Source organism: Dermacentor silvarum, chromosome 3 (assembly GCF_013339745.2).
Source record: "Dermacentor silvarum isolate Dsil-2018 chromosome 3, BIME_Dsil_1.4, whole genome shotgun sequence".
NCBI lineage: Eukaryota > Metazoa > Arthropoda > Arachnida > Ixodida > Ixodidae > Dermacentor > Dermacentor silvarum.
This window is the reverse complement of record NC_051156.1, coordinates 176,481,451-176,508,328: the sequence shown is the minus strand read 5'-3', so window position 1 is coordinate 176,508,328 and position 26,878 is coordinate 176,481,451. Positions and strand designations below refer to the sequence as shown.

The following is a 26,878-nucleotide window of genomic DNA, read 5'->3' as shown; positions in this document are numbered from 1 at the left end:
GCTATTCAATAATTTAGCAGTTTCACCCGAAAGGCGAAGCATCGATTGTGATAGCAAATTAGTAGACAGCTCTACGAAGCAAGGGCAGTAGCTTTATCGGCTGTATAAACTCGTACATTTTCGCTTACTAGCTGAATAAACAAACATGGTGTCAGGCGCGCACAACATGAACACATATTACTCAATAACCTGGGCCTTATGTGGAACATCACGGCGACGGCGGCGGCAGAAATGCGCCTGGAGTGTCCGTATAATTGCTGTCACAATAAAATGTATTTTTGAAACGTGTTCTATTGTGCTTTAGAAGGTCCAAATAAAGAAAAGTAAGTATAATATATTGATAATTTTTGAGCTCATTTGCTTATGTACCTCGGAGGCTTAAGCTTAAATGCACATTGTCTGCTATGCATATCAACAGTCTGCTAGTCATGTGGTATAGTCATCCCTGTCGTCGTTACTTTCTTACCTTGGTGTCGCGGATACCGACACGCAGGAAAGTAATCGGGAGCAGCGAGTTCGGTCACTAGACTCGTGTTGAAAATTGCGCTTGCCATGAATGAACTCCAACGATCGCTCAGTGAAGCACAAAGGCGTGCAGGAAAGGCAATTTTCGACTTAGTGCCATCCGGTACGAGCAGCTGGCCCCTTTCTCAGGAAGCGTACTCAGCTAGCAAGTGTCGTAGTCATACTGGATTGGCTACAGAAGCCTGTTAGTTTTCTCGAGCTGCGTCAGGTACGGTTACGAATGAGCAAAAGTGAGGTTTGTTGGTTAATTTATTTTATTAGCTTTCATTTGCTGCCCAACAATTGGCTAACAAAGTTACAAGGAGTATCGATCAATTCCATATACCGGACAAGTTATGTTTTCCCTAGACGCGGCAGTGGCCGCTACTCACCTGAACCACCGATCATACCAGGCAGTCCTACAGTGAAGCCACTAAGGGAACCAGATCCATGACCTAAAACAGGGCAGCATGAAAGAAAACAATCTATTTTGCATGCTGTTCTGGCAAAACTTGTTGAAAAAGGGTAGCGAAATAGAAACACCAAAGCAGCTTAGACTTACTGAGTGCCACTGATTTCGGACGTTAGACTTCATATATCAAAACAAAATACATCAGATGAAACGCAGAAGTGGAAATCTATGTGCCGTGTATAATTATTAGGTGGTTAATTAAATGATCTATTACTGAATTAGATGCGTATTATTTTCTCAATATCTGTCCTATGTATTGTGTAACGCCGTGCAATGTTTAAGCTTCCCCATGACACAGTTCACAACTCCAACCCACTTAATATTTCTGTTTGCGCATTACGCAGTTGACAAACCGTGCCAAAATACAAACGTGACTTCAGGCTGATGCTCGCGGATAAACTTCAATGCAGTGATTTCGCGATGATGATGGTGGTATTTGATCTTTGTCGAAGGAATAATGCTACAGGTGCATGCACAGACAGGGGCGACACGTATTGTAAGTGCGTTAAAACCTTCTATACAGTGCACATTAACATTCGTGAGAATTGACCACGAATGAACACATGCGCAGTCGCCACACACAGTGGCCCTAAAATGGAGTAGCCTGAACATAAAAATATTGAGCAAGTTGAACAATAATTTAAATGTAATGAGGTATTTCATTAAGATATCTGAGTTATACAGGAACCTACGAGCCAACATTATATGTGCGGATTCTATGTCCAAATTGATTTTGTTGTTGTGCAATAGAGAGGTGCGCTCACTGGCACTGGTTTGTCGGTGAACATTCTAATTCAGGTCGCTTTGGTGGAAACACCAATGCGGGGGTAGTACGGTTATGTATATATCTAAATGTATATCCGGCGAGATACTGAACCAGCAGCATCAGAAATGGGAAAGAAAGAAAGCTTTATTTTAAAACATCGTTCTAAACTCAATCGGTGTTTCCTAGGCGGTAAGCACTAGTTTCTTTAACGGAGTGAAAGTAAAGCTTTATTTTAAAACATAGTTCTAAACTCAATCTGTGTTTCCTAGGCGGTAAGCACTAGTTTCTTTAACGGAGTGAAAGAAGGACTAGAGTGAATGTTAACTTTTCCATTTCCCGACAAAATATTGCATGGATATCTCAGTCTGACCTTACTATAGTTTTGCCATATTTTCTCACACTTATTGGCCCCCTTTTCGGCAAGGCGTGGACAAAGTTCATTTAAGCAAAAAGGAGCTCTTCGATGCAATCACTTTGCATCCGAATTTTATTCAAACAAACACTCATCCAGCTTCTTCGGCTCTAGCAATCTCAAAGAGAGACATCACCCTGATTCTTTGTCAAAGATGACAGCAAACCAGTCAAACATTTCCAAGTACATATGCTTGTCAGAGCCTAGACTTCATTAAGCCAAAGATCAAGACAAAGAACTGGACAGGCAGGATAGTAATCAGGGCTAAATGTTCACCACTCACTCTGGTGCCTGAAGCAGTAGCGCTTTGGTGGTGAATACAATCATTCCTCTTATCCCAGCCTACATCTAACCCTCACTCTTATAGCAATCCAGCAGTCTTCCTAATTATACGACTTTTTGTCCCATTTTATAATTTCATTCTGATTCATATCTTAATTCTACTACCGTTGAACTACTCTTGTTGCGTCCCGAATCGGCCGGGCGCATTCTTTCATTGTTTTCCATCGAGGCAGGCCCTTTCATGAGCGTCGCTCAGACGGCGACAGTGCCAGACACCGACGAGACAGGCAAACAAGCGCCCCAACTCGGCAGTGCGCATTCTTTGAGTGCTTCCCCCGATTCCACCCCCTTCATCAGCGGCCGCCTACTTGGCGACGCGGCCCGACAGTGGCATGCGACGTTCGGACAAAGCTCACCTAGAAGCTCACGAAGCTTGCCCCCCTTCGTTAGACGCGGGGATTAGTGCAAAGGACATTCTCCCGACCCGGGCAAGATGACCGTCGGAGGGCAAGAAACAGGTCACCGACTTTCGTGGAAGGAGTGTCAAACCCCTGTTTCCGGATTGCCTCGTCCTTGCTTCGGAGGTGCAACATTGGAGGCGGAGTTCAGCGAACAAGACGGCCCGTCTGATTGGCCGCATCAAGGTCATCTGATTCCCTAGTCGGGTCAACTAGGGAAGACCGATGTTTTATAAGGAGACACCTTGGGTGCAGTGGTGTGTCCTGACCTGTTCTGATATGTGCTCAGACATGTAGTGAGCTGAGACTTTCAAAGTACTCCCCCATGGAGTGGGCTTCGATATTTGGAGCCACTGTAAATATGTAAAATAAACCATTTTTTCTCTCGCTCTCACTCCCGGACGTACTCATCCCTTTGGCTGAAGGCTCACCGGCCTAAACGCTACCCGAGTCTCAACAACCCGTTCCTAACAACTGGCAGCAGCGGCAGAATAATCACCGACCCGCAACAACGGATGGCAGCGCTGAGATGAAACGCCAACCCGTTCCTAACACTCTACTGTTCTACTAGCGTTACTTTCTACTTTATGTTCATATGTAAGAATCAGGGGAAAGAGTGCATCGCTTCCCAAAATCATCATACTTACTTTTGCAAAGAAATGTAATCACTTTTTCTAAGGAAAGCGTCAATTAGCCCTGAAGAGACCTTGTCAAAAATTTATGCCAGGGCAAGCTGAAGCACGAATTTAAGTGTGGCGTTGCCAGCAGTGTTTCATTTAAGGCCACTGTGTAAACCAGGGGTGTTCAAACTTTTACCAATGCTACCGGCTGTTTGCATTGCGTCAAAGGTGTGTGTATTCAATCCGGTATGTCTAGGAATATTTGCCAGAGTAGAGATGTGACATCCACGCTAGCTACCTCGCACACTAAGCAGCTTTCGGCTACTGCCACTGACGTGGTCGAAGGCATAATTTTTCATGCGAAAGCGTCAAATGGCTTATTGAGCAAAATAGCCGGCGTCTGTCGTCTGTAGCAGCGAAACGACACCTAAATTCGCATTGCCATTGGCTGCGACGCCACGTCACGAGTGCGCCTCGACCAAGTTTCCATTGGCTACGACGCCACGTCGCAGCACGCCTCGGCTGAGCAGAGCGCCACCTGTTGCTGCCTTAGCGCGCCAGGTATTGCGTGAGGGGAGGGCATTGTCGCGACGCCACGCCGACCTGAATGCTGGTGCTGAATGCTATGGCCCTCAATGCTGTGAAAAACTTCTACAATCCTGCGCAAACTTGAACGGTGTACAACGATGAGACAACGAGACTGGCGGCCAAAAGATGCTCTTCCCGATGTTCATCGTTTCGCTCCAGAAGCAAATAGCGGAGAAAATGGGACTGGAGCTTGAGATTCTGTTGACACGCTTCTGCAGAAATTTAATTTCCAAGCTGAGCGTCCATCGAAACAAACGGTAATTCGCTTTCTTTAAACGAAAACACCCACACTCACCAGAGCTGCTTGCGGATCCTGAGGCTACTCCAGAAGAGCTACCGTAGCCTGAAAAAGGAAACCAAATCGTCGGCGTGTTGGACCTACTTCGCGCAGTAAAGTAAATTGGTAATGGCACTACGATACGACACAATTAACAGAGTAGGTTTAGAGCAGTGAGGGGAATAATGCAGAAGAAACTTGGGTTGTAAAAGCAGAGAACAGAAGTGTGCAGCATAACTACAGTGTTTTGCTAATGCGGTTTTTACGGCTGATGCGGTTGAGGATGATGTGGACCTTATCTCAACCGGCGGCATGACATGCAAAAGTAAACGGAAGTACGTGGTATTATTTTGTTGCTTTAGAACACATCGAAACTAACTTAAGCTGAAAACTTTTATTGGAACCACTACTACAAACGCCTTTAATTTAGAGCAGGGGTTTGTCGAAGTCTAGAATGAGTTTTTTTTGTGGATTTACGAGGTGGCAGCGGCACTGACCTAAGCTAATTGAGGAGTTCGAGTCTCCTCCCGCTGTGGCACCGTAACCTAACCATAACCTATCCATAACCTAACCGTCATTTAACCGTAATCTAACCGTAACCGTTATCATGACAAATCTGTCGATATGGTGCGTATATTGAAGTATGTGCGCTAAGAAATGGGAACACAACTAAAAAAAGTATACAGTTACCAGCACGTTGAGAGCAACAAGTCAAATTCAACGAAATTTAGGAACCGTAGCGTGAGCTGGAATAACAGTGGATGAGATGAGGGGGGGGGGGGGGGGGGCTGACTATGTCTTAGGATATAGGATATGTAGATTCACTGTTTGAGGACTGCGTAAATTGCGTATAAAAACATCGAATTTTTAGTTCATTGAAATTAGGAAGAATGGATTCTTTTTGCCATTTGCCTAAACAATGGTCATTTATGCATGAGTATTGTGGAGTGGACATATCATGCTTGAAAAGCTTGCGGCCCTTTATACGCAATGCCTCACAACTTCATGTGTACCAGAGAGCTGGAAGAACGCCAACATTATACTAATCCATAAGAAAGGAGACGTTAAAGAACTTAAGAATTATAGAGCCATTAGCTTGCTTTCAGTATTGTATAAAATATTCACCAATATAATTTCCAATAGAATCAGGGCAACACTTGACTTCAGCCAACCAAGAGAACAGGCTGGCTTCGGGAAGGGATATTCTACGATGGATCATACCCATGTCATAAATCAGGTAATCGAGAAATCTGCGGAGTACAATCAACTTCTCTACATGGCTTTCATAGATTATGAAAAGGCATTTGATTCAGTAGAGATACCAGCAGTCATAGAGGCATTGCGTAATCAAGGAGTACAGGAGGCATACGTGAATATCTTAGCAAACATCTACAAGGATTCCACAGCTACCTTGGTTCTCCACAAGAAAAGTAGAAAGATACCTATCAAGAAAGGGGTCAGGCAAGGAGACACAATCTTTCCAATGCTATTCACTGCATGCTTAGAAGAAGTATTCAAGCTGTTAGACTGGGAAGGCTTAGGAGTGAGGATCAACGGCGAATATCTCAGCAACCTTCGGTTTGCAGATGACATTGTCCTATTCAGCAACAATGGAGACGAATTACAACAAATGATTGAGGACCTTAATCGAGAAAGTGTAAGAATTGGCTTGAAGATGAATATGCAGAAGACAAAGATAATGTTCAATAGCCTGGCAAGGGAACAAGAATTCAGGATCGCCAGTCAGCCTCTAGAGTCTGTAAAGGAGTACGTTTATCTTGGTCAATTAATCACAGGTGACCCTGATCACGAGAAAGAAATTTACAGAAGAATAAAATTGGGTTGGAGTGCATACGGCAGGCATTACCAAATGCTGACTGGGAGCTTACCACTGTCGTTGAAAAGAAAAATGTAGAATCATTGCATGCTACCGGTGCTAACATATGGGGCAGAAACTTGGAGGTTAACAAAGAAGCTCGAGAACAAGTTAAGGACCGCACAAAGAGCGATGGAACGAAAAATCTTAGGACTAACGTTAAGAGACAAGAAGAGAGCGGTGTGGATCAGAGAACAAACGGGGATAGCCGATATTCTAGTTGACATTAAGCGGAAGAAATGGAGCTGGGCAGGCCATGTAATGCGTAGGATGGATAACCGGTGGACCATTAGGGTTACAGAATGGATACCAAGAGAAGGGAAGCGCAGTCGAGGTCGGCAGAAAACCAGATGGGATAATGAAGTTAGGAAATTTGCAGGCGCAAGTTGGAATACGCTAGCGCAAGACAGGGGTAATTGGAGATCGCAGGGAGAGGCCTTCGTCCTGCAGTGGACATAAAATATAGGCTGATGATGATGATGATGATTGTGGAGTGCGACCATCGTTTGCACCACCATTTTAAAAACTGAAATTTTATAGATCTTTCCATATAAAGAGACCATCAGAGTGTGATCCTGAACTGAGGGCACTCACTTGCACGGCTCAACAGAAGTAACCAGACCATATGCAAAATGTTAATACGGTTGAAAAGCAAATAACCAAGGCTTAGGAATAGACATTCGAGTTATAAGTGCAGTCACATGGGTCATTGGCTATAGCGCTTGATGCTTAAGGAAATGGTGTGTTGAAGTTCATGCAGACGTGCACTGAGCATTCGATAAAAGCCATCAGGTATGTAAATTTACGAATAATAAAATACTATTTATTTATTTGTGCATTTAATGTGCTTTACAGGCTTTGAGAGGCATGGAGTAATAGATGATGCAGGCTAATGCCGATAATAAGTAACGTATAAAAACGAACACAGACAAGAAAACTTATAAAAAATTGTGCCCAGAGCGACGATGTTCCATATAAGAAAAAGGCAAGAAACATACATGTGTTGCCTACTAAATATATGAAGCTATAGACAAACGGTATTTAGCAATAACAAAGGTACATTTATATGTGCAAGTTTCATTTTAGGGGACAGTAGAATCATACTACTTAAGGAAGGTAATAAATGAATCTATTACAGCATCATTTTACTGAATCATAGTATCAAGAGTTTTTGCTTTCAATGGTGGCGGCAACACTCACCTGAGCCGCTCGAGGTACCGGCCACTCCACTACTGCTTGCACCGTAACCTGAAACAGCAAAATAATTTTAATCAGCAACTCCTAATGAGCATCAATGAATCTCTTGATATTCTAAAGGCAATAGCCTTTCAATTGATTTTAGCTATTCTTATCACATCACTGAAAGATTTAGCATTAATTGGCATATTTTCTGAAACGTGCTACTAAGCTGGGATTATTTGGAATGTGGCAGCCGCGCTCACCTAAACTACTCGAGCCAATGGACGATGTTCCACCTGCGCCACCCAAGGTACGGCTGCCGGAACCTGAAACAGGAAAAAAGGAATTTTGGATCTGTTCGCACATTGCTGTGTTAAAGCCATTAGATAAACGTATATGCGTACGTGATTGATAAAAAACGGTCAACAGAGTGGGAAATACCGCCGTCACGAAAACGACCACAATGGAAATAGTGTATGGGCAACAAATATGCATGGTGGACAGTTATGGCAAAGCATGTCATAGCGAGAGGTATACGATGGTTACATTAATATGAGGCGCACTCCTCACATGAAATCAACATGTACAGAGGCTGATGGACACAAAGAAAAAAAGAAATGACGTTCGTTTCTTTTTGTTGTAAGGTCGATAGCGTTGCAATTTATTTTCGACCACAATCTTCTGTTTCAGTCCTTGAAGGCAATGGGTGTAGTTTGTGGATTTTCGAAGCGGAGTTAAAATGAAGCGCACTAAGACACAACAGCTGTCAATGGAAACTGAACAGAGCGTGTCACATTTCTTAACGTCTAACAGCTGTCACACACGTGTCCGACTTCTGAACATTTTACCGTTTATTACCGTAGTTGTTAACCTTACATCAGGTTGTGCCTATTTAGGAACTCACTTGAAGTTGTGCCACCATAGGCTCCAGCTCCATAACTGAAACCTGCAACAAATAAAAATGGGGATTCGGCTCACACTACGCTTCTGGCAAAGTCAGTCTCACTACACCAACAAGAGTCAGAAGAGCGGGAAGTGTCATTCGAAAGAGAAGTCACCACGCTGACGGATGGACAAAAGAAGGTTTCAGCAGCTACGTCAACTCTAAATACAAAATGTAAGATAGAAAGAGGTGGTCCGATGGTCGCTTATGAGTTGGATTCCACCTCAGACGCAACTACTAGGGGCATTATTAAAGCGAGAAATGTGCTTTGCAGTTTGTTTTTGGCTCTAAATTACTGATTGCCTCCATTTTCGACGTTATTTCCCGCTTGGTATCTCACAGCGTCGAATCGTCCTTCTTAAGCTAAGTGATGACTATGATGTAGCCCCGAGCGAAAATATTGGCGGAAGTGGAAGTACTTCACATATGTAGAGAAGAAGAGGGACGATGCAGTGGGGCATCCTTACCAGCGCTCTCTAGTGGGTCAGTCTCTCTATAGCGCATCGCTAGGACTACGCCGCTCGCGCAAAAAGCGCCTTTACACATATAACAACATTGCCAATGCGTGGCATTAGACGGGCACGCCGAAGTCAGAAAATACGTTGCCTATATGTTTGGCGTGCATCTAAAGTTGACGCTGTTAAAGCTAAGCTTTTACAATTTATTTTCTTATGAACCACCACTAATCCAGTAAGTTATTAAAACAATATTATTTGAAAAAATGTGGGCAGCTTGCTCTAGTGTAGCAAGGCTGGAGTAAACAGCGGAGCTCGTGATCGACCTAGGTTCTTCGAGGTTTTACTAGGCTTGGCTAAGTTTTGCTAGGAAATGTTAAGTGCTGCTAGGCATGGTATTCCGAATCGGCTCGCCACCGAGGCGCAGATTCTCGCTTGGCTGTTTGATGCGCTTCACGATGAGCGGCTTCTTCTTCGGGTCTCCGGATATTCTTTGGTCGTCCCATGTCAAGGCTACATGTTCTCGCCAAAGAGTCAACGAGAGTTCTGCCGCCGTCGTCACGCTGGCTCCGAGCTTTATCTGCCCGGTGACGTCACGGCCAAGCTGCGCCTCCACACTTACCGGGTCATGGCTGGACAAAACCTGCCGAGCCGCCGCCAGAGGCGCCTGCTGCAGTCATGGACACCGCGCGCGTACGGCGCGAACGCCGGGAAACGCGGACGGCGTCCGCAGCAGCTTCGCGCGTGGCCTCGTTGGTGCTGCTACAATTTTTTCCCCTCTCTTTCTTTCTCTCTCCCGTGCATAGCACGCGCAGCGCTCATGCTCTCCTTCTCTCTGAACGTCCCGGAGTGAGATTCTTGTGGAAAAGGGGGTGAAATGTTGGGTTAAGTGCAACGCGATAACTGTCTCTCGATAGAGGACACCTCAACCGCGTTGCACAGAGGGGAAGTGGGACTGATAGTTAGAGAAGAGAAAGATCGCAGAGGCAGGAGCAGCAGCAGCGTCAGATGCGCCGGAGGCGCGGGAAAGGGGAGGTCAGGGTTTAGACTCGGCCAGTGAGGCCGGTGTCGTCAACGAAGCTCAGGAGGGCACGGTAGAGCTTCGCGTGACTTGATGAGCAGCCCGAGGGGTGCAGAATTTCCTCTGTTGTGGAACATGGGAGGCCGTGCGCACGGTAGATGCGGGCGAGTGTGGCGCGCGCCGTGGAGAATGCAGGGCACTCGCAGAGGAGATGTTGCAGCGTTTCGGATGCGCCGCAGTCTTGGCAGAGGCCATGTTAAGGCAACATGTGCACGGCACGGAGAGGAGGCGAAGCGTATGCCGGTCCGCGAGGTGGTTGCTAGGCAACGCGCGGTGACGTCATCGCCAGGAGCAGTTCTTGTTAGCCCTGCGCGGCGCAACCCAGAGCTTAAACAGCTCCGCTGTTAAAAGAAAACCTTCTAAGCGAACGTAGTTATCAGAGACGTTTGAGTGGTATGTATAGCATTTACAACCATAATATAATTTCGTCAAATTTCAGTGAACTTATGGTTATTCCGGAGTTTGTGAATAGAGACAAAGAGAAAGCAGAACTGGGCTTTGTTGAAAAAAAATGCGTTTGTAACATCCTTTTGAGTGAAAGCGAAGTTTTGGGGTGCATCAAGGTTTACATGTGGCGGAGCGGCCGAGATGGAGAGTCCTGTTCTCCCGCTACCCTCTCCCCGTGTGGCGATTGGAGGAGAGCACTACGGTGCTGGCACAGATGTGCTAGTAAACGGTTCCCTTCTGTGCGCAAATACACAGTGAAATGACAAGCACTGCCTAAATGTTCCCACTGCTACATATTATTCACGCCTTCAAGCATAAATATATCGCTGTGAAAGCGAATAGTTTTCCAACACTCTTCAGAAATATCTTCACTTTCTAAAGACATTCAGCCATTCGCTTACATTTACATTCATCGTCTATGGCTATAGTGCTGATTTTTTTGCAACGGCTACGGCAGCGTGACGACAGCGACAAGAACGGCAAGCCGACGGCGCCAGATTTTGCTGGCTGATATCTAAGAGGTTGAAAAGTTGCCTTTACGAGAGAGGAACTGAGGGTCACAGGCTGTGGTGATGATCGCAAAGCGAATGGCTGCGCTTCATTTTGCCTTGAGGTAGCTCATGTTTAGTAAATAAATGCGGGTAATTACGGCAGGACATTGCAATTTTGTCTAACTCATCTCATCAACAGCTGTTCTGTGATCGGGGCATGAGAATAGTGAAATTTTAAGTGATGTTCCTTGTTCGTCTGGAAATGGCAGATATTTCTTCAACATTCTGTAGGAGATCGATGTTAAATGTTACATTTTTACGTGAACTTTGTTTTTCGATAATGTCGGAATGAACTACGAAAAACGCGAAAATAATAAACATGCAACGCGGTCATTGAATAGACACTTGAATGGAAAAACTGAACCTTCTTTATTGCAATGCCCCCATCTTCTAACAAAATTTCCTAATAGTCCTGACACTACCAATCTGTCGGCTTTAATTTAGATTGGTTTCTACCACGTTTTTTATCACCTTACCGTTGAATGTAGTGCTATACGTCCAATAGAATACGCTTGCTAAAACACGAGCATGACAGGGTGGTAGTTTTTCTTCCCACTGGTTATAAACAAGCCTATCGAATCCTTGCGTAATGCCACCGACAGTACTTGTGCATGTACCGACAGCAGGCGGAGTAAATCTGCTGCATTATTTGCGCTAGTGATTGAACGTGCACCCTACAACCTGCTACAGCAATTTCATAATCGAACTATATGACTGTACGACGATCGTAGACTATTTTTGTAGGAATGTATATATATATATATATATATATATATATATATATATATATATATATATATATATATAGGTAACGGGTAAACATATTGATTTCCGTAGTCATAGCCCAGGTGAGGTGTAATTCAAACGATAAGAAAACTAAGCGTTGTCATCAATATTTTTTACTTTTCCTAAGAGTGCAATTACTTGATTAAATTTTGCAATATTAAACTGAAATGTTCATATAGTTGAAATATGGTTGTAAACTAAATGCGAGGTATTAAAACGTAATCGACAAAATAAAACTAGCGATGATGTGGAAACATTTAAGGTAACGTGTGAGTACGTTAAGTGTGAAACAATTCGACATTCGTTTTCACTGTGTTTGTGTTCAAGTGATGTCCTTTAGAGGAAAGGACTAGTTTTCTTAACTCAACGTTTAGCTTAGGTGGAAAGCCAGCTATGCTTTTGGAACACAATCGCAATAATATATGTAAAAAAAGTCGCAGTTTCGCCCGAAAGGCGAAGCATTTATTGCTATAGCAAATCAGTAGACATCTATACGAAGTAAATATTCTAGCTTAATCGGCCTTATAAACTTGTAAACATTCGCTTACCAACTAAATTAACAAGCTCGGTGTCAGCGCACACAGGCAAACATGAACACATCAACACTCGATGACCGCGTACACTCACTGTCAAAACGCTGGCCTATGAATAACCTATGAGAACAGAAGTTATCGTGACAGAGTACAATCAAGGCGAAGTAACAATGATATAGAATTTGTGGTGTACGGTCATTTCATCACTTTTTATGTCATGTAAACTCTGCAGTTATACGTCGCGTCCATCACATTAAGAAATTACACTTCAGGTTAAATATGATGCAATTGAATGAGGTTTTCGCATAAGTTAGCGGCCCCTGCAAAGCGCTTCTGCAACTTTGTTCGTCATCAACACTCGGTGATGCGGGAATTCTTTGAAAGCGATACCAAAAAAAAAAAAAAAAAGAGGAAGGAAGAAGGTCAAGCAGCTAGGAGTAGTTCCGTATTCCGAGCTGCAATGTACGAATGGTTTCGCTCAGCTACTCACCAGAACCCAACGAACCTGTCCATCCTCCAGTCTGGCCCCCTGCATGGTTGATTGAAAATATCATAAAGAGTTGATTAGCTACGCATGCTGTTTCGAATGAACTGTGTAGGTTGGAGGACAGTTGTTGTCGCTGAACAATAAATAGCGAACGTGATCGCCGATGTAATCCTACCCAGAAGAACGATTCTTTCCGGGCGAAAAAGCGGGGGGGGGGGGGGGGGGAATGTACTCTGCCCCTTAATTTAAGAGATGTTTACATGACCTCCTACTTGAAAGGACAGACTTTCAAATTTTAGGTTATCGATTTTTTTTAAAAATCCGTAAGCATTTCTGATTACCCAACGAGAAACTTGTCCGAGCATCCGTCCGTCCTCCGCGTAAGACGGTTGCTTTCAAGTTCGCCAGCTGTGGAAGAAGACGATGACGAACGCGCGAGCGGTGGCACGAGCGCGTCTCTCTGACCACGTGACGTGTGCAATCAGGCACGCACTAGGTACACCTTTAGTAAGCGAGAACTGTGGAGCAGCCGCGGCTTCGGATCGGAACGTCACCAGCGCACCTGGCACCGCCACCTGCAGTAGTTTGCTTGCCTCATCAGTTCACGTTGGGCCGCCTTCCGCAGCCATTCGTGTCGCCGCATGCAGCGCTGTCGCATTTACCGCAATGGCGGCAAGACGACCGCAGCCGCTGAGCAGTGCTAGGATTACCAGCAGTGTGGAGCGTGAGCACTCAACACTACGTACGTCGCTACTACGAAATGCTTACGCATCATTCAGATAACTCCCTGAGGAGAGTCCACGTAATTTTTTTCATATATTTTGATCATGCATATTCTTTATTTGGTCCGCTTTCCTGATTTTCTTTGACAATAACGCTTGGCTTTCCTTTCTGTTTTGTTCACTGATAACTGCAGTTTTGCTCTACGTTTTTAGCGCCATAGGTTTGTTTTGTTAACGCCTCAGAACACCACTCTGGGAGTGGTCCAACTGTCATGAGCTCTTCCTTTTTTTTGTTTTATTTTCTTTGATGCATAAGAAGCGAAGGCTTTAGTCAGGGGGTGTGCCTTCTGCCTTCTTCGGTGTGTATGCGATGAACCAAAATAAGTTCATATTATTATTATTATTATTATTATTATTATTATTATTATTATTATTATTGTTATTATTATTATTATTATTATTATTATTATTATTTCGTCCATTATAGACAATGAATGATTTTCGTAAATTGCTGGTTTCCCCCTCTTAGTTCTCGTGAAGCATCGGTGTTTTCAGTCTTGTGCGGAACGGGGGCTAAAGCTACACTCACCTCCACGTACGACTCCAGTGGGCCATTGTTCGCGGTTGGGCGTTTGGCTAATACTGAGGCTCACTGAAACAAAACAAAAACACAAACAAGTCTATAGGCGACAGAATATGCTCTCCCAAAGCGCTGTAAGTTAAATCCGTCAGTGCACACTTCACTTGGCAATTATTATTGAGAATGCCCGCAGGCCCTACAATATTGAAGCAGCAATCCTGGTGCTAACAACAATTTCGTGGGATCTGACACAAAATTTGTAGGCAAATGCACCATGCATGTTCCCGCATAATTTTTTCCCGGAAACCTTTCATTGACAAGTACCGGACAGTACTACGTGGAACACCGAAGTATTTTGTGACAGACTTTGAAGGCGGATGATTTGAAATCTGTGACAGCTAGCATTGCTACAAAGTAGGGGGGGGGGGGGTGCGTTATGTGGCCCCACATCAGGCGCCACTGTGGGACACAGCGTAGCCCCATAGACCCAGACAACAGGCCTTGGTCCTGGCCAGTAGCCATGGCTCGTGCGACCACTCGGGCGCTTCGGGTCCTCTGAGAGTCATGAGCGTGACATGTCATGACATAACAGTCAGGGCAGTCATGACTGTCTTGCGAATTCCGAGGGTCCGAGCGGCCACTAAGTTTCCATGGAGGGTGCAGTGTCAGGAGCCGGGAGAAGCCCTTACAAAAATTTTTGTTGAGAATGCATTGAAATATCATTGGTCAATGTTGAGTATCTTATTGAGCATTCATTGGGAGTTTGTTGGGATATCACTGAGCAAAGTGTTGAGGGCTCTTGAATATTGGCCACTGAAATTTTATTGAAACACAATTGGGCAAGTCAATGTTGAATAGTTGTTGAGTTAATATTGAAAGCACATTGTGCTTAGACATATCATTGTGTAATTTCTGTTGAATTTCTGTTGGGTTTCCATTGATGCAGTCTTGAAATGCTGTTGTGATTGTTCTGTTGACCATTTGTTGAGTAATTATTGACACAGCATTGAAAAGTACATTGTGCGCCTGCTGAGATGGCATTGATATTTCGAAAATTGCCACTGAAATATCATTGATATTTTGTTGGGCTTGTGGCATTTTAGTGCACTTAATTTTGAAATTGCTTTGCTATTTGCACTTGCATGCCCCGGTGCCTCTTCACATAACTTTCCCTAATCCGAACAGAAGCAAAGGAGCGACTGACATATTTCATGTACCCTAATATGTAATATAGCATGCACATGACATTATTACAGTATATAAGGCACAACTGTATGAAACCTGAAGACATACGCTAGTGCCTACAGTGCTATTAAGTGTAAGGGAGCAGAACTATGGCACACATGCTGAAAAAATGTAGCAAAAGCATACACATGCCTAGTTAAACTCGCAACAATTTTTCTGGAAGATATACAACACCGCCTGCACTTACAGCATAAAAAAAGCTTCCTGTGCCTGTAGAGCACAGCACAAAGCAGGGTCATGAGAACTGGAAAGTAGAACTTAGTGGGTTTAAACTACGCTGTTGATGGATGAAAGTGATAAATTTTACAAAGTTATCACTCTTATTGGCTACCTAAGGGACTCCTTGAACTTGACCTACAAAGATGTACAGCAATGTTAAAAACAAACGGAAGATGGAAACCTATAGCCTTCTTGCAAGAAGAAACAATGCAAATAGCTTTATGTGTCACAATTTTACAAGCACTTTGGCAATTTGGTGTATGTACAGACTTGACAAACAGCAGCTCAAACAGAGATGCGAACGCTGGAATTAAGATAAGAATACACACGAATGCTCACTCAACTTGAAGTTTATTACAGCAGAAAGAATTATATTTCACAATTACAGCAGAAAAAAATATATTTTGTAAAAACAACAGTCAAGTGACTCAAAGGCAGACCTTAAGCATACCCTTGTAACTAACTTTGAACACATGAACTCTTGGCTTGCATGCATAAATACAAAAATGAAGACCACTCGATACCTTACAGTAAAATGCTTCACACACCCAGTAAACAGTCACAGAAGGGTTTACGGCTGCCTGTGAGTAGGCAAAATAACAACTGGAAACAAATGACTTAATGTATATATATACAAAACACCTGAATCGTGTTTTTCAGAGGTAAACTTCTAAAACATTTGTGCTGTAAAAGCAGCTTACCTCCCTGGCATAAGTCAAGAACTGCACAGTATTTCAAGACAGTAGAGGCTTGGGCTAGTTGGTGCATACTCGAGAGGGAAACAGCGCAAAAAACACAAGACAAGAAGGGACAAGAAGCGCTGGTGTGTGTCTCCCTTCTTGTGGTTTTTTCGCGCTGTTTCCCTCTCGAGTGTGAACAGTATTTAATTTCTTGTGTTACTTGTGGGTACGGAAGAGTTTACTGGTGGCATTTTCTAATTTAGTGAGCTCATCAGTGAATTTTTTCTGGACTTGAACAAAGCTAATGAAATCATTTCTTTGGGCCTTTTTACCCTACACAGCAACTAACTGGTACCTTGGTCAATAAAAAGCTAATGCAAGGCTAATACTTTCAATGATATAATAAAGTGACATAAAATACAGACAACTGGAGTGACACACAGCTAACGCAATTCCCAACAGTGAAATAAATGGTCACCTGCATCATCAAAGAGCCCAGAACGACTCATTATAAAGCATGAGAAAAGGTTTCAATAACTGTACAGCCAGATTGGAGAGCTAGTAAAAAACGCAAATAAATGCACATACAAAACACCATTTTCCACACTTGCGCACATAAATATATATAATTCCACCAGCATTTCGCTGCATAAAATATATAAAAGTTGCGACAAAGCAGTAACTGAAAGACGGAAGGAGCTGCACTACCCATGTTGAAAAAAAATATCAAAAGTGACATACATGCATATTTAATCTGACAGAAAACGTCTTTCCAGGCTATATATTACAAAAACTGTACAACAACGTTAAGAACAAACGAGATGAGAAGCTATACCATTCTTGCAGAAATGAATAGTGCAAATAACTTAATGTATCTCAATTTTACGGATACTTTGGTAATTTGGTGTGTGTACATACTTTACAAACAGCTCAAACAAAGATGAGAACGGTGAAATAAGGTAGGAACACACAATAATGCTGACTCAACTAGAAGTTTGTTCGTGACGACAAAGATATTAAGCACACTGACCAACTTGACAAAGAAATAGCCATGCATGTGTGGCAGTCAGACCGGTGCAACAAAAAAAGGAACGAAACACGTGTTTTGTAGTATAAATATGCAGGTAAAAAAAACGAGTGAAAGATGTCCTATAAGTGATACCACCAAACAAGGAGAGCTCCTTTTAAAAATCCCAACTCTTTCCCATTAAGAGCAACAGATAGTTTATGCATTTGTCTTCTTTGCAATCAATAAATAAGGCTTCCATAATTTCTCTTGTGTTGTGGTCTTTGTGATGAAACAATTGTTCGTTCTACCCCTTACAGCAGAAAACACAATTTGTTTAATCACAAAGGCCACGCATACATGGTTTCTTATCTTTGTCAAGTTCCAATGTGTTTACAACCTGTCTTCAAGAATAAACTTCTAGTTGAGTCCGCGCTTGTATGTGTTCCTACTTATTTCATTATCCTCGTCTGTGCTGCTGTTTCAAGTACGCATGTACCACTTGGTTAGGCTGATAAACATTCTCACAAGAAAAAGGAACTACCTCCACTCACAAGGTAGCCAATTCTTTACAACTAAAAGGCAGAACACATCGAAAGTAAGCCTTCACAGCGTCCATGAAAGTAAGTCTTCACAGCGTCACAGCGTACACTACAGGGCAGAATAAGAAATAGTTAAAAATCCCACTTGACGCAGAGTGGCAACAGAGATGCGAGCTTCCTGGTGAATCAGCCGCAGATCAATGGATGTCTCTTGCGAGAAACGACGCCAAGCTGTTCTTGACGAAGGACACGTTAGCACTTGGGCATTTGGTGCATGTGTAACCTGTAGAGAAGGAAATGTAGACAGAATTAGATAATGCAAATTAAAAATCTGTCACACAATATACATAACCACGCACTAAATATTAGTACGCACTACACTGGCAATTAAAAATTTGCGTCTCTTTCAAGAGGGCCGTCGCGAAAATGATGAATTGGATTGTTACAGTAAATGTTACCAAAGATACGCACAGCGATGTTTGTTTCACACCGGTGAAATATATTCCCGGCTCTCTCAACACGAAAGACCATGCTATAGTACACAGCCGATACCAAGCAGCAGTCCGAATCTTCGGGAGCAGCAGGGCAGACCTAAAAATTCGCCGAGAGCAACGCGCGCGAGCGTGCTAGTGAGAACCGGCACCGCTTCTTTGAAGCTTAGTATCCGCTGCTGCGTGGCTAAGAACATTCCGCGCAATTTGTGTGCCGCGCGTGCGTACGCGTCCTGTGCGCATTGCAGGCTTGCGTCTGTGCAGTGAGCTACCTTCATGAACGTGCCATTCCTCGCCGCGCTAACGGTGCTCGAGTGCGGCGCTTAGCTTGAGGCGCCGATGAGCCGTCTGGCGTTCCTTTCGTTTCTGCAAGCAACGCACATTCGAGTCAGCCCAGCTCAAAGAGGTATCAGAGAACGGCGGCGCGCTTGAGTTATCGCCTATTAAAAGCGTGCAGTACGCCTTAAACGGCAACACGTCACGTTTGATAAATATGCTTACTGCGGTTGGGGTGGCGATGTGTGATAAGGCAAGCCCGTCGGCGGCTTTGCCGACGTCGCCACCACGCCACTGTTCATTTGTGATGTGTATCCGTGTAATCATCGCGCCGATGCAGGACTTATCGGTAGGCTGTTCTCCGCACATACCGAAAAGGCGAAATATATTTTGCAGCACACCGCGACATTAGCCACAACGCAAATAGAGGCGCAGTTAACGACTACGCGAGAAAATGTGCACACTAGCCTTAAGGTATACGAAGAGCCACTACAGATTAAGAATATTTTTTTTAATATCGCAGTGTCGCTCCAAAGGCGAAGCATCGATTGCGATAGCAAATTAGTAGATAATATTACGAACATTTCAATCGAAGCAGCGGCGGCAGCAAGCGCTAGCTTCGCGCGCTTTTCGCTCCAGGGCATGCGGTGTGCCTGCAGAAAGTGAACGGTGTGCTTAACATCTGACGATCGTCCAAGTGAAAAAAAAAAAAAAAACGCGGCTATGTGCTCAAGCAAACGAAATCACTTACCTGTGTGCAGAAGTCAGGCTGCGGCTTTGTTCGCCTTCCATCATGAATTCTGCCGCGCAACTCATCAAAACTGCCAGGCTCGAACATCACCCGAAGACCAGTAGCTGCGTCAGCAAACGTCTTCAACGGATAAACATCCCACTTATCATCATAGAGCAATTTCACTAAAACTTGCGTCATGATGTCCAAAAACAAAAGAAAAATGCTTCCAACAAAGCGCGCGCGGCACGAACCACCGCACAAGTTCAGACGAGTGACAGAGTTGAAAAGCGGTCACAGCCTCAGTATCGTATTAAGTTAATAAAATCGTTCCTACTAAAAATAACCACTAAAATCCATAAAGAATGATTGATAATTTTTGTTCATAAAAAACATAATAAATTTTGAAGGAAAAGTTAATTTGTAGCGTAAAAAATAAATAATACGATTAACAAAATTGCGACTACGAAACTAACGGCACACTGGATACCGTTGCAAAAGACTGCTCACAATAAAGTCACGCACGCACGCACACAACCAAACACTCATGCTCAAACACTGGTTTGGCGTTTATTGCGTCACCTATGAGTAAAAGTTATTACTAATACCTTTATTTTTATGAACAACAACGTGTTTAAGTAGTTTGCAGCATTTTTGCAGATGACGCGGTAAAAAATAGGGTATAACGTGGGCGCGTAACTGTTGTTTGATTTCTTTCATTTCTCTTTGGCCTTCGTTTGTTTCACTGAACATAGGAGAGCTGCAGGCTTGGGAGGCTTCCATGGCAACATGGAGGTATAACATGCATGGCAAGAATTTTATCGCATGCTTCTGCAAGGCGAGTGTCGGGAGCAGCCGCTGAGACAGCGATTAGCTGGCGTAATGTTGCGGCTGTTGCTGAATCCGAAACTCTTTCAACGCGCTGTGCTCTCAAAGCGCGCTCATTGTTTGATATCTAGTACCACGGCCGTTGGATAAAAAAAATGTATTATGCTTTCGAGACACAGCGTGTGGCACAGGAAATTCTAAGACCTCTGAAGTGTATGTTTACAGCCTGTGCGCGCTTGCATCCTACGGCTCGCACAGCGCGTCCTATGCTCAAAGGTAGCGTCGTCGCTTGTCGGCGCCTGCCTTATCGCCACCATCCGCGCTGCCGCCGTGTCTACTTTTGGGGAACTCCCCATGCACGCAGTCACCGTGTTTGCAAGTGAATTTCACATTCTTTTGCTCCCTAAAACGTGCGCATTTTGGATCGCACCTATGGCTATGCCATATGTTGTATGTTAAAACGACGATGGCATTTGTACGCCGGCGAGCAAGTCACTCGTGGGCGATCATGAAGATGGTTCAACGTCGCAGTTTCTACGTAGCGTAAACGGCTACGAAAGCGGGCTGGTCCCGGACATAGTACAGTCTAACATGGCGCCTCAAAGCGCGAGCTGTCGCAAGAATACGAGGAAGTTACATGGGGCGCGCGCGCCGAGCATTCAAAGCGCTGACTGGTTTCGGAACGAGAGACGTACGTGTGCGCTCGTGGCCTAAAGGTTATAGCACCGGGCTGCTGCGCTCGAAGGTCAACGTTCGGTGCCAAAGTCGGTCACACACTGTTTTCTTTTTACGAAAGTGAGCCCAAACTAGAACCTACCTACCTACCACAAAGTGACAAGAATGAGGCAAAGATTGCTTCTTAATAAAGTTTTGAAATGTCGCCTTCATATGCGAGTCCTAATTAGTATATGCTAAACTCAACTGCTACACAACAAAAAAACAACTACGAAAATCAACACAAATTACTCAATAAATTATTTATTGAGAAGCTCTCAATGGTAATATCATTGTGCAACTGTTGAGCGAACTCAAAGACTTTAGAGACTTTGTTGAAAGTCCGTTGATTCAACAATACCCCAACAATACGTCAATAGAAAATCAACAGTCATTTTTGTACGGGTAAACACAACGTTTAACATATACGTCATGTAACCATTTACTGAGCTTCTTCATCTAGCATAATTTGCGGCAAAGCATAAGAAGTATAAATGATATTACCAGAAATTAATGAAAAAAGTTCATCACGATTTGATGCAAGCGTTGAACATCGTCATTGTTTAATTAGTGGCAATGAATGTTTTTGCCCTTTCAGTGAGCAATTTGATCGGATGCTCGTGCACCCTCTGAAAGTCATTTCCACCAAAATATGGTGGTTGGTTGATTTCTCTTGGAGTTTCAATGAATGCCTATATTCCGGACACTTCTGCAGTGTGGCGTCGTGAAAGCGTTTACATGGTCCCGCTCCCCTAACAAAGGTACCCATTCTGCACATGCATCTAGAAGCAGCGCCTCTGGCGGCTCCGTGTTAAAAAACACCACTTTTTAACTATTTAATCGCATCGAGCATGCAACGTTACTACTTTGTATGGGCGAATGCTTGGCGAGATGGCTAAAGACTTTTGAACTCCGACAGAAAAGAGCAACTAGCGAAATGTGTAAGTAAATTTGACCGCCCTGCAGTAGCTTATGACTTTTAGCGTCATTTTTCTCTTACAACGTTTTTGTTAAGCAAGAAAATTTACCTTTCCTATTCGCAATTTTCTACGCGCAGTAACGTCATTCATAGGAGGTCGATATAAATTTTCGCGCAGCAAGAACCCTACGTGTCAGCTGCGGTGCTAGCTGCTACAACCTCATCAGATTTAGCACCGTGACAAGGTAATTAGGTTATTCTTTCGATTCTTGCTTTAATATGTCATTTGGGGCCGAGTCGCTGATTCAACTCTTTGTTTGGTCGATTCCAGTAGGCTAGGTTATTCTCTGTATCATCACAGCATTTTCAAATGGAGCATTCTTGGCAGCGTTGTGGTGAAGGTAGCGGTGCGCTGTATTTACTGGTGGAGCCTGCTACGGAACAAATTAATATCCGAAATTCACGTGGTAGAAACTTGTCATCCTGCTTCCCGATTCATGTCACATTAGTATAAATACGATGACATTGTACAATAATTTATGATCACGCGAATCAATTTCTCAAGAAACTGGGGCCACTTCTGTCTACCTCCTGAAACGTCAGCCTGCGCAGTTGCTCAGCGCTTCTATCCTATGCTATCGCAAGAGCACGTATACGACAAAGTGGCCACGCTACAAAGGACCTTCAAAATACTAAAACCTCATAACTCTAAAAAACCACCGCACCACTTATATTTTTCTTTATGAGCTGCGTCATCTCAGCAAATAAGGTTGTATACTTTACAGCTGCATTGACCTGCCATATTAGGCTCTTTTATTTCAGCGCCTGACGCTTGATTGTGCAACTGCGGGCATATATAATGAATGCAGGATATTAGTGGACACAGTCTGTGATTGGTGTCTTAGAAAAAAACAGCCCGATTCCCTGCATAAAAATAAAATCACTGGCGGCTTCATTTCATCCCCCGTAGGATGTTTATCTCCTCGTGTATACCAAAAAGCCACAATTAGTTTGATGTCGAAATGCCATTTTCTTCAAGGCAGCTCTCACAATAATGTTAATTTTCTCAGTGGACGGCCACCTGGACAACACGGAGAAATAGAGCCTATAAAAATAAACAAGCAAATTTCCCCTCAATTATTCTCCTTGGCGAAAAAACATTGGCAGCATAGCTGAAAGTGTTGGGCATAGTTTCCTCTTTTAGCTTTCTATTGGCTGTCGAGTCAGTAAAAGACATTGGTATCCATACTCCTGGTTCACCATAATTCTCCCTGCTGGCTGAAAATCAGTAGACGCTTTGCGGCAGGTGTAGTGTTGCATTACATACGCAATTTCTGGTGGAAGAAAATTGGGTTCTTTTGGGCCAACTAAACTTGAACTTACTGTTGCGGTCCCACTTATTGCCTCATATTCAATGATCAGTTGTCAAAGCACTGTGAAACGACCTAAAATTATTTCATGATCAAATATTGTAACACGCAATGAGTAACTGACGGACAGTGCACTACACGCTACGTCTTTTCATGTAGGGCCAAAATATTAACGGCAATGATCATGTGCTGTCATTTTTTGTTGTCTTTGATCCAAATAATAACGTAAACTGGTACCTGCCAGACTTCCTCTTCATAAATGAACATTTATATTGTTGATTTCTGCAGAAACGCTTTGGTAAATCACTTTTGTATGTTGAGTAGGAAATAATGTATGATAGATGCACCGCGCCAAAACTACTGATGTACCTGGCGAGTGGACAAGTGCAAGACAGCCGCCGCTCGCTCCACCTGTAGACTGGAATTACTATTATATTCTATCCTTGAATTGACAGTAACGCCATTGCACCGGTGAACCTTTAGGTTGTATGCAGCAACCCACACGGATGAACGTGCAGAAGCTTCGTGATTTGCTATTACCATGTGTATGCCAAAGGATGCTTCATAACGATTGCACATTAGTAATGGGGCCCTGAAACACTTTTCTAACTTATCATGGAATAGCCTCACTATGAAAGTACGTTGTCACCCCAAAATTATTCGCATCCTTTTACTATATGTGGAGTTATCGCACCGATACCCGACTTTCTCTCTCTTTTCGTTACCGCTTGCGCGCTGGAAGCTACAGAGCGGAGAAGCCAAGAGGGCAAAGCCCCGGCCTTAACGTCGAAAGGGCTCGTCGTGATACCACGTAGCGGTCGTGGAAGACTACGCTACGCAGCACGCCACTGCCATCTCGGGGGCCACGCGCAGCCGAAAGTGCTACGCGCAGTACGAAGAATTAGTTTTCTTTTTTTAGATAGCAATTACTATGGACACTCCAAGTGCATTTCTGCCGTCGCCGTTGTCATCGCCGTGAAGTTCCGTATAAAGTCAGAATACAGTAGCATCGTCGCCGCGTGCCGTACGCTGCATGCGCGAGTGAAAGCTTGCGACGGTCAGCCGACGATCGCGGCTCAATCTCGCGCGCGCTAAGGAGGAAGGTGGGGCGGAAGCGCGCCGTCTTTGTCGTGCGCGAGGCACGGGGGCGAGGTGAGGAAGGGAGGGGGTGTTCTACACCGGCGGAAATTACTTACAGCACGACCGCGCGGTCGCCGTATCTTGAAAGCAATCTGTGACGTGGACAAAGCTCGCGCCCGCGCGGGCCTCATCTTCTAAGCGATCTGCGATGTGAACAAAGGGCAACCAGTGCCAGTAGCTTCGTATGCGCTATGCTTTCGTCGTTTAGTTCGTGTTGAAGGGAAAGACAGCATGAAGGTCAATTCGCTCGCTGCTGCGGCCGCGCCTCCTCACTCCATCGTTGTAACAGGGAGTTTCCGCGGTCATCGAGCGAGATGTGTTCATGATTACCTGTGAGCGCATGACACCGTGCCTGATAATTTAGCCAGTAAGCGAATGTGTACAAGTTTATACGGCCGATAAACTACTATCTTTAGTTCCTATAGCTGTCTACTAATTTGCTATTGCAATCGATGCTTCGCCTATCGGGCGAAACTGCGACATTTTATGAGTCTGCAGACATATCGTTTTCATTTATTTAACTGTAATTTAGGAAGAATGTATTACTCAGAATGTATTCGATATCATGAAATCAGCAAATAATGTTGCTCGGCCAACTGCTTTCGGTCATTTTTCGATGACGACATTGTGGATGCGAGATGACGCGTCTGTTCGCTGCTTTTGACACGAGATTGTAAATTCACTGCTGCACCCAGCGCAATAATATTTGGCTCACATGTTCGCAAGAGATCGGCGATGTTCTTTTTTTTTACGGTGCTCACAAATTGTCTGCTTTAACCTTCAAGACAATATGCCTCCATGCTTAGCACGAGGGGACTTGTTCGCGTTGGTCATGTAAAGCAACTTTCATACTCGTAGAACGGACCACGTGTAGTGTACTTCTTCTCCTCTTGTACTTATGCCAACGTCATGAGAAAAAATTTCGACATCCTCGTTCACACGACGACCTTTCCCTAAGAGTTTGTTACGAGTCAACGAAAGCCTTTATTGAAATGGAAATTTCAGGGTCCTACAAGTCTAGACGGACTTACGAAACCACTGACGATCTTGCGGAGCAGTATCCCATGTCATTCAGTTCGCTCGCGTGAAAGTTGCGTATGCACTACACGGTTTCGAGTTTATGCCACAATATTGCAGAGCGATTGCAATGGGTATGTCATGCCCGACGGGAGACATGCCGCTTTTTTCTCGCCATCTTCGCGACTTGGAATGATGAGCCTTTAACGTGCGCGTTGTTCCTGTCGTTATTCTGTGAACAGTTCTCTAGACGCGAATTGAGTACATCCACTAGCAATGCATCTCTGCGCTCGCTAGCGGTTAGATATGCTACGCGGATAGAGTAACGGTTAAGTGGCGGTGCATGAAGAGTTACTATGTGCAGCTCTTCAATTTAACCAATACTAGAAAGACACGCTTGGTGTGGTGCAAGCACAAATACTGCTCTATGGTTTTGGCATTCTTATTCTGGTTCAACACGTCTCTTATTGAGCTGACACAATCAAGCGGATAGAATATATTGCGCACGAGTATCGTTATTTCATGATAACGACGCGGGAGTTGAAGGGCTGCTACGCCCATCCAGAATTTAAGCAATATTGGACCGACCCGCACGTGCTGGGCAAAAAGTGTTTATGTTTTTTATGTCCTTTCGTCAACTGGCACAACCAAGCGGACTGAATATTGTACGCTGCTGACACCCTCAAAACGCGTCGCGCCGTAAGTGTACAGCTTTTCATGTTTTGGTGCCATTGGATTTACGGGCTCAAGTCGCTAAGGCTTTTCCAATGTGGTTATTGGCGACGCGCAATTGATGCAAAGTAATAAATCGGAAAAAGCCTGAAGGAACTTCTACGCACGCATTCCTTATGAGTTAATTATGCAGCTGTATACTATTAGCAGCCTCCTTGCGACCAAGCCTTAACGGCATCCCTGGTTTCTACAAGAAAACTTTCTTGACGAAAAATTGGGTAAGGTTAACTTCAGTCTCACACCCAGTTGCCGAAAATTTTTTATGATGATGTTAGCTGTGGTACTAATGACGATGATGGTGATGATGAATATTGTTGATGGTGACTTGTGGAGGGGATAATATTTTCACGAGATGTTCTAATGTTTGTTTGCCTGCTAACGTCTGCGCCCGTATGTAAGAGGGTGACCGCCGCTTCCCTTATATAAAGAAAAAAAAAGAACTCTGCAGGATTTTACACAGGAAACAAAGAGAGCACTGCTCAATGTACGACTTTCATGTAGGCATTGTGGTGCCAATGATATTTAATGACTCACATGAGCAGCGGATATCGGCTGGTACGCCAAGGCATATTTCCCTCAATTTCTTTGTCTTAGGACAGCACAAAAACCAGCTTTCGTGATCACTCATGAGTCGGTTATCTTCATGTACTTTTCCGTAACCGCCAAAGAGTGGTAGCAGTGATTGAAATGCTGTTCCAATTGCTCCAAACTGCTCCAAAAGATAAATGCTGCTACATGTTGCTCCTAACTGTCATTTTTTCAGTAACTGCTCCTAACATCAGGGGCGTAGCCAGGGGGGGGGGGGGGGTTCAAACCCCCCCTGAAATTTTTTCCGCCCCCCCCCCCCGCCCCACTTACCCACCCTTTGTTCACGTCGCTTCGCGCTGAAATAATTCAAGGAACCGGTGCTACTATATCACAATTTCATTCCTGGGCGCTTCCGTTTGGGT

At 44.1% G+C, this 26,878-nt stretch overlaps 1 protein-coding gene across 1 annotated transcript in view; it reads right to left on the bottom strand.

The window, feature by feature from the left end:
- The window catches only part of LOC119445044 (loricrin-like), a 432,039-nt gene that overhangs the window by 10,238 nt on the left and 394,923 nt on the right, over positions 1-26,878 (bottom strand). The window contains exons 2-8 of the mRNA XM_049664850.1: positions 14,029-14,091; positions 12,721-12,759; positions 8,339-8,380; positions 7,698-7,760; positions 7,456-7,503; positions 4,398-4,445; positions 897-959 (exon numbers count right to left, since the gene is read on the bottom strand). Of these exons, the coding sequence (XP_049520807.1) occupies positions 897-912 (16 nt within the window). The 5' untranslated portion in view covers positions 913-959; positions 4,398-4,445; positions 7,456-7,503; ... (2 more) ...; positions 12,721-12,759; positions 14,029-14,091. The remainder of the gene's footprint in view (positions 1-896; positions 960-4,397; positions 4,446-7,455; positions 7,504-7,697; positions 7,761-8,338; positions 8,381-12,720; positions 12,760-14,028; positions 14,092-26,878) is intronic.